Below are 7759 nucleotides of genomic sequence, written 5' to 3'. Positions count from 1 at the left end.
GCGCTACAAGCCACGAGATGCCCCGCCAGCCGCGGGCGCCGCTTTTTGGATGGTTAAAAGCGATTCAAAGCTTCCCATCACCGCTCACACCGCGCTGCCTCGCAGGGCAGCAGCATGTGTGCACGTTACTGCTGAGCCCTGCGCCCTCCCCCCCAAGAAACACACACACTCACCCAGATGCAGTAGTGGTCCATTTTCAGGACGCAGCGGCCCATTGCGCTGCAGTGGTGCGCGCGCTCTGGCTTCCACGCCTCGCAGCGCTTGCAGTAGCGGGGCCGCCGAGGGTCGCGCTTGTCAACTGCGTAGCTGCAGGCTGCGAGGCGCTCGAGGGCGTACTGGGCTGCCTGGGGTTGGGGTTTCGGGCGGGGTGAGTGCGTGTGTTGCGGGAGGGCAGGGTATTTGAGGTGGCTTCTCCATGTCTGTGTAAGTGTTTAGAAAAGGGAGGGAGAGAGAGTGTGTGTGCATGACGTGGGCGATGCTGGCTGCAACAACAGCCATGTGCACATGCGATTTTCGTCCACGCGCGCATTGATGTCAGATACAAGCCCAAAACAAGCGCTCGAGCGGCCTCACGCAGCGCGGGCAGCGCCTCGAGCCGCGTGCGGTTGACCTTTGGGGGGGGCCGTCACCCCCCAAGCTGCCCTGCTGCAGCCCCGCCTCGCACCTGGTCGTCTGCAAAGGGGTGCCAGCCCTCAGGCACTCGTCCTGGATCTGTGAGCAGCGCTGCGAAATACGCCCAGACCAGCATGACCACCTGTCGCGGCCGCGGGTGGGGCAGGGTGTGGGGGGGCGCAGAGACGGCACACAGCATTCAGGCGGCTCTCAGGCTCATGCTCAGCACCAAAAAAAATGGGCTGGCCCGTTGAGCCGGACGCCGCCAGGCTACAAGGTGTATTTACACCTGCCATGTGCCAGGCCCCCGCTTGGCGCAGAGTGCCAACGGCCCAATCAGCCGTGATGCGACGACCGCCTGCCCGCCATCGCAGCCGCCCGCGGCCCGGCTCTGCGCGCTGGCCCCTGAAAGCACCGGCCGCCCCCTCGTGTTTGACCCGAGTTTGACCCAACGCGCACCAGCCCCGTGAACGCCAGGATCGCCAGCATGCTGCCGGCCGATGCCAGGGGCGGCCCGGCGACGACGTACCGCCCGTACCGCGCCGGTATGACGGCGTACCATGAGAATCCCACTATCGCAAGGACGAACAGGGCCATGATGTTGCCCACCAACCGGAGGAACTTGCAGACTGCAGGCGGCCGGGGACGGAGGGGCGTGCCGCTGGGCAGCGCGTCGCTGGGGCCCGCGTCGCGGCGCTGCGCCTGCGGCGCCTGCGTGCCCTGTGCAGGCGGCTTCTATCCAGTGTCTACATTGCCTGCTGCTTAGTTTCGTCGCTGCACGGAGCCTGTGGGGTGCCCAATCACGGCGCCCCAGCGCAGCAGGGGCCTTGGGCACTGGGCAACAATCGCCCTTGTGATGCGCCGCTCACATCTGAACACATCCAGGTAGGACACGTACTCCCACATGACGCTGGGAGAGGACAGCAGACGCTGTGTACCGCCTCCGGCTGCCTCAGCTCCTGCCTCCCCCGCCGCAGCTCCCCCGACGGCGGCGATCGCTAGCGCACGCAGCGAGCGCAAACGCGCCTCGCTTGAAGTGGCGGCGACTGCTGCGCGCCGGCTGCACTCCCTAGCGGACAATCAGGCAGCATAGACTCGTATTGCTGCGCTTATTGCATAACGTTGGTGTGCCGCACTAATGGATGATCCACCGAATCGGTTGACTGTGCATGCAGCGTGCAATTGATCTGAACTTATGGTATCGATTGAAGTCATTGAATAACACACAGCCTCTCGGAGAACTGTCATGCCGGTAGTGGGCAGGTGGGTACCCACCACCTCACCACGGGACCACCCATTTCTGATGAGCGTCAAACCTCTCGAAAAGCCATTGTACCAGTGTATTAATACTCTCTCGTTGATTTACTCACCACTACCCTGCTATTGCTGCTCACGGCCTTTCGTATCGCCCGTATTGCCACGCGGAACAGGATACCAGGGGCTCAGTTCGCAAGACTGAAAGGATTTTGTAGTAGGCACGTTACTTTCGATACAGGCTTGCGCCCACGGGCCAATGGCTCTGGACTCGATGGTCCGCGTCAGCGCAAGCGCCATGCACACATCAGTCCCTGGCGCGTTGCTGCTCGGCGTCCGCTCGCGCTGCGCTGCGCTCAGGCCCGTGCCTTCCGTTCGCAATGGCGGCAAGAAAAGTTATCATGGGGGCAGATCGCTGCGCGTTGCAGCGGCGCAGTCTGAGGCTAGTGGAGCGCCGGCCCCACAGAAAGCAGCAGGAGCGCGGCTCAGCACTGATCAGACAGGCAGGCGTGGCAGCAGCAACGGCGGCAGGGGCGATGCGGACCGAAGCGGCGGCGCTGCGGGGGCCGGCGGCGCCCAGCGGCGCCGGTCTGCTGCCCCTCGGCTGTACCTGCCCTCTCCGTGGGGAGGCAACCGGGTCCAGTGGCTGCCTGTGGAAGACGCAGAATGGGATGCATCTGCGCAGCAGCAACAGCAGCAGCAGCAGTCCCTGGCCCCACCATTGCCGCCGCCCCAGCAGCCGCCCCAGCCGAAAGCGGCAGGCGCGGCGGCGCCCAACGGCCGCGCCAGGAGCCTGCTGCCGTCCGGCGTTGTCGTTCACAACCTGTCAGACACCTCATCACAATCTGGCGCCGCCGCCGGCGCCGCGGCAGGCCGCGCGACAGACGGCGGCCAGCCGCAGCGCCCGGCGCGCCAGCAGCAGCAGCGGCGCCAGCAGCAGGGGCCCGGGAAGGCCAAGGGCCGCCCCGTGGCGGCGGTGGCATTGGACGCGAGGCGCCCTGCCGCGACGGTCGTGGTGCAGAGCCCGAAGGCTGCTAGGCGCAGGCAGGGCAACGGTGCAGAGTCCCTCCCGCGTCTGGAGGAGCAGTTGGCTGGGCTCGCCCGGGCCACAGGGGCCGGCATGGGCTCCGGCGGACCACGCGCCCAGAAGCAGCGGCGGGGGCAGGCCAGCAGCAGCAGCAGCAGCGGCGGTGGCGGCGACGACGGCGGCGGCAGCAGCGGTGGTGGCGGCGGCGGCGGCGACAGCGGCGCCACGCGCCAAGGACGGCGCGCGGGCAAGGGTCAGGGCGCAGCTCGCAGCGGCGCCGCGCCCGCCGCTAGTGCTGAGGACTTTGAGCTGCCCCAGGAGGAAGCCGCAGCGGCGGTGCTGGAGCGGCAGCTGATCGGGCACATCCAGGAGCTGCATCTTATGCGCCAGCAGCAGCAGCAGCTGCTGCAACAGGGCGTGGACGCGTCGCAAGGCCAGGATGGGGGGCTCCTGGCTGCTGCAGGCGCGGAATTTGGCGGCGCGGGCGGCGGCGTGGGCTCTGGCGGCGCGGCGTCCGCAGACCTGCGCGCCGCGGCGGCGCAGGGCGAGCTGGCGGAGGCGCTCCTGCTGCGCATGTACCGGCCCCTGGTGCTGTCGGCCGCGCAGCGCGCGGCGCGCGGCATGCGGGGCGCGGCGATGGAGGAAGTGGTGCTGGAGGCGCAGGCGGCGGTGCTCGATGCGGCGAGGCGGTTCGACGTGGGGCGGGGGTCGGGGCGGCTGGGGCCGCTGGCGCAGCTAACAATGAAGAAAAGGATGGAGGCGCTGCGAAAGGAGGTGCGCGGCGTCGAGTGCGTCGAGTTGCGCCGCTGTTCGCGTGCGCATGCATGCGTGTGCCCGCGCACATGCATGCTTGCATGTGCGGTTGGTGTGCCGGCGCATGCTCGCGCATGAGGCTCGTGCTTTGCATGCGATCGCATGGGTGTCCAGGGTGTTTCTGGATCAGGGTGTGCTGCTCGCAACCACGCCCCGCGGCTGAGGGCGCCGACATTTGCTCGCGACACACCTGCAGCCTGGTCGTTGCTCAGGACTAATGGTGTCCTCTGTACACCCCTGCACACCTCGCCTGCCCCGCCCCCACAACTTCATGAACTTGTTCATGATGTACATGCTTCATGAATTCATTGAACACCTCCACGCTTGTCTCTACTCCCCCCTCTTCGCAGTACACTGCGGGCGCGGGCCTGAGCGCCTGGTCCTCGCTGCAGCTGCTGCCCAAGCTGCGCGCCGCCCAGGCGCAGCTGGAGGCCGCGGGGCGCCCGGCGACGGCCGAGGCGCTGGCGGAGCCTCTCGAGCTGTCCCCAGGGCGGGTGGCGGCCCTGCTGGAGCTGGCGCAGCAGCAGGTGCGGGGATGCTTTGGCTCCTCAAGACAAGCGGCGCTTGCCCTGTGTGCGGCGTACGCTTCAGGTAGCACGCATGAAATGTGGTTTTGCTGCACATCAGAATGTCTGTTAGAGCTGGTTGTGTGCACTGGGTTCTGCGCGCTTGCAGTCTTGACCCCTCGGTATCACTCAGGGCATTGTCCGCGCCACCGCCCGTGCCGCAGGTCCTGCAGTTGGGCGACGTCTTGGCGCAGGACAGCGGCAGCGGCAACGGCGGCGCCGTCGCGCTCGAGTCCCTTGCGGGCGGCGCGCTCGCGGCGGAGCAGCAGGGGGTCTCTCAGCGTGCGCACCCCCGCCCCCTCTTTTCCGCGAGCACCCCCGCAACCCCGTGAGGGATTGCGGGGCGCGCGCGCCGCGCCTCATGGTGTTTGCGGCATCCATGCGTGCATGCGCGTGGCGGCTGCCTGACCCCGGCTGCTGGGGTGTGCGGCGCTGCCTTCGTCTGCCCATGACAGAAAGCAATAGCAGACCCTGGCACTGCTCAAAACAAATTTTCTAATTCGCTCCGCTCCCCTTATCATACTCCACGATCACCATTGTCGGCGGCCGCTTCCCCAGAGAGCCTGGCGTCCACCGACGAGGAAGCTGGCAGCGACAGCGTCGGCGGCGTCGACCCTCTGCAGCCCGTGTTCGAGGAACTGCTGTCCGAGCTCGACCCCCGCCAAGCCCTCGCGCTGCGCCTGCGGCTGGGCCTGGCGCTGCCGGCCGGGTCGCCCGGGCAGGAGGCAGCTGAGCTGCATGAGGAGGAAGGGGTCATGGCTGGCGCTGTCGGCGGCGGCATGGCGATGGGCGAGGTGGCGGCAGTGCTGGGCGTGAGCCGGCAGCGGGTCGGGGAGCTGCTGCGGGTCGCCGTGGCGCAGCTGCGGCCGCGGCTGGAGCGCGCTGCGGGGGCAAGCGAGGAGCTGCGCATGCTGCTCGACGCGGTGGCGTAAGGATGCTTTGCTTCGGCGTGCGCGGGTGGCGGTGAAGCGTTGTGGTTGTTGGTGTGAAGTCCTTGCATGCTGCGATGCGCTGTATCAGCTCCAGAGGGCTGAGAGTACAATTACAAATGCATCGCGCGTACTTGACGAAGACGATACCGTCTGCAATAAATTTGTGATGATGATGCTAGCCTGTGTCGTCAGGGGTCCACGGCATTCCTGGCGGCCCCAGGGCTTCCGAACGCCGCAGATGGCGGCGGGGGCTTCAAATTGAAGGTTGCTGTCCTGCATGGCATGGTGTAGAAACCCTACGTGTCGAAAAACTATGAACTGTCTGCTTGCCTGTGGTTTATCACAAGCATGAGCTGGCAGCAACGGAGTTGGATAGCGCGGTCGGGACGTCCGGGGCCAGCAATTGGCCAAGTTGCCGGAGTATCCAGTAGCTGTGTCATCCAAGTGCCGAGCAAGGCTCAGAGCTCATGGTCATGATGCTCACCATGACATTGGACACCAATCGAGGAGCCCGCCCTCATGGCCCGCTGGTTGGAGTCTCCTCCAGTGAATCTGGGCCGTCTACAGGCTTAACGAGGTTGGTTCGCCTGCAGCTTCGGCGCCTTGTAATTTGAGATTATTTGTTCATTATACATGTGGTGGGATTTGTGCCTCTCCTCGGCCCAACCGATGGCTGACCCCTGCCCCATCCACCGCGTTTCCACCTGCTTTGCGCTCCGCACCCGCAAGCGACTGATGTGCGCTTAGCCCGCACTTTATGCGCTGACCATACAAATCAAATTGTCGACAAGATCAGTAAATGACTATCGCCCAGGTGGGGAGGAGGTCTCAAACAATGGACAGGGACATCAATGAGCACACACAACACTGCCCCTGCTGGAACGTGGCATGGGGCAAGCGGCCGAGTGCGCCGCGTTGTCCGTCTATAAAAACTGTATGCTTCATCTGTTTAGGCCTCGGCGGAATATTTTTGAACCCACAGCGGCGAAGTGAGACGCCTGGATCACTCGTGTGTCGCGTAGGGTCACCGGAGGCAGGTGCGGTCACCTCAAAGGTGAATGATGGCAATTATAATATGAAATTCAGGCGCGACAATGGCGACAGACGCGCTCTACGTTGAATCCATTTGAAATCCGCGCTCTCTATCTCTCGTCTTGAGCGCCGTTCCGCTTGATTCAGGGTCATATTTGGTTTGCGTTGGACCGACTCATCTGCCCACATACACTACTACACCATCAACGACAAAAAGGGACTGCACACCAGATCGGACACCCCCCGCTCCTAAGCATGGCGCTGGACCTGCTGCAGCGCGCTGCACCATCGCGGCCATCGCCACTCAACAAGTATGAGCTCGAGAGGCAGGAGCGTATCGAGGCGAACCGCCGCCGGATGGGTGAGCACGCTGCATTGCTGCGGCGGCCTGCGCGAGTCAATGCGGTTGGCCCTGGCGCATGCCATGCATGGCCAAGGCGTGAAATCTGCAACATGGCCTTATAGGAAGCTGCTTGTCCATTGCACGACCCGATGCGTTGTGCACCCTGCACACACGCCTGCGGCGCCACTGCTACTCCCACCCCTTGCCATGAAGTGCACAGGGCACGCCACGCACCCCGCGCTACCTCCCCCCCACCCCGCACCCTCGAACCTCAGAGGAGCTCGGCGTGCTGGAGACGGCGCGCAACCTGATGGTCACGATTAACGCCGCCAAGCCCCAGCGCCCCTTCCAGCAGCGCAACCCACGGGTGCGCCGCCCCGCCACGGCCCCACCCCCACCCGTTTGCACAGCCGCCGCCGCGGCGCTCCAAAGCACCGCTCACGCCTCCACATGCCGCCCGCTGCCCGCCTGGCCTGCTGTTGCCGGCCGTACAGCCCCTGCAGCCATCGAGCCGCTCCCGCTGTCGCCGCCGCGCGGACCGCGCGCGGCTGTCATCACCACTCAACATCCCTCGCCCCCCTCGACCTGCGCCCCACCCACCCAGATGCCCCGCGTGGTGCGGCCGCGTAAGATCCGCCGCTCGGGCCGCAACAAGGGTCGCAAGGGGCCCGACTACTCGGCCCTCAACAGGGGAGAGGTTGACCCCTCAGCCGGCGCGGCCGCGGCCGACGGCGACGGCGAGGGCGCGGCGGCCGGCGGGGCCGAGGGCGAGGGCGAGGGCGGCGACGCGGCGTCGTCCGACTGGGAAGGGTCGGAGCTCGACGACCTGCTGGCAGGTGAGGGGCGGGGGCCGGGGGCAGGGGAATCTGCGGATCTCAGAGCGCGGCTTGGACGAAGATTTCGGGGCCGCGGCTGAGCGGCTCGCAGCCTGCCGGGCGCGCATGCCTTGAGGAACAGCTGGGGGCCCGAAGAAGGGGATTCGTTGGTGACTGCCTCGCGCCTGTGCCCGAGTGCCGCTCCAATGTCTGCAGGGCCCGCCCGCCCGCGCCCACCGTGCTGCCCGGCAAGCGTGGCGCCCCCCCTTTTCCCCGCCCACTCCCACACCCCGGCGTCCGCCCCAAACATCAGCCGCCTACCTGCTCAACCTGCGCCCCCCCCCCCCAAAACAACCACCACCGCC

The 7759-nt window shown here is 66.3% G+C and overlaps 2 protein-coding genes across 2 annotated transcripts in view; both read left to right on the top strand.

Annotated features, from left to right (window-relative positions):
- Positions 1 to 2125: 2125 nt before the first annotated feature.
- Positions 2126 to 5204, top strand: MNEG_10794 (hypothetical protein; the record flags this gene model as incomplete). The annotated part of the gene is made up of 4 exons (XM_014040735.1): positions 2126 to 3667; positions 4057 to 4233; positions 4437 to 4554; positions 4831 to 5204. 4 exons carry the CDS (start codon positions 2126 to 2128, stop codon positions 5202 to 5204), a joined length of 2211 nt encoding a protein of 736 aa, XP_013896189.1.
- Positions 5205 to 6491: 1287 nt separating this feature from the next.
- MNEG_10793 (hypothetical protein) overlaps positions 6492 to 7759 on the top strand; it is a gene marked incomplete at both ends in the record, with an annotated part of 3182 nt that continues 1914 nt past the window's right edge. Inside the window, 3 exons of the mRNA XM_014040734.1 lie at positions 6492 to 6597; positions 6855 to 6946; positions 7184 to 7415. Coding sequence (XP_013896188.1) covers positions 6492 to 6597; positions 6855 to 6946; positions 7184 to 7415 — 430 coding nt within the window. The remainder of the gene's footprint in view (positions 6598 to 6854; positions 6947 to 7183; positions 7416 to 7759) is intronic.

The sequence above is a fragment of the Monoraphidium neglectum genome (assembly GCF_000611645.1).
Source record: "Monoraphidium neglectum strain SAG 48.87 unplaced genomic scaffold scaffold02462, whole genome shotgun sequence".
NCBI lineage: Eukaryota > Viridiplantae > Chlorophyta > Chlorophyceae > Sphaeropleales > Selenastraceae > Monoraphidium > Monoraphidium neglectum.
The sequence above is the reverse complement of the archived record's forward strand: the minus strand, read 5'-3'. Positions and strand labels throughout refer to the sequence as shown.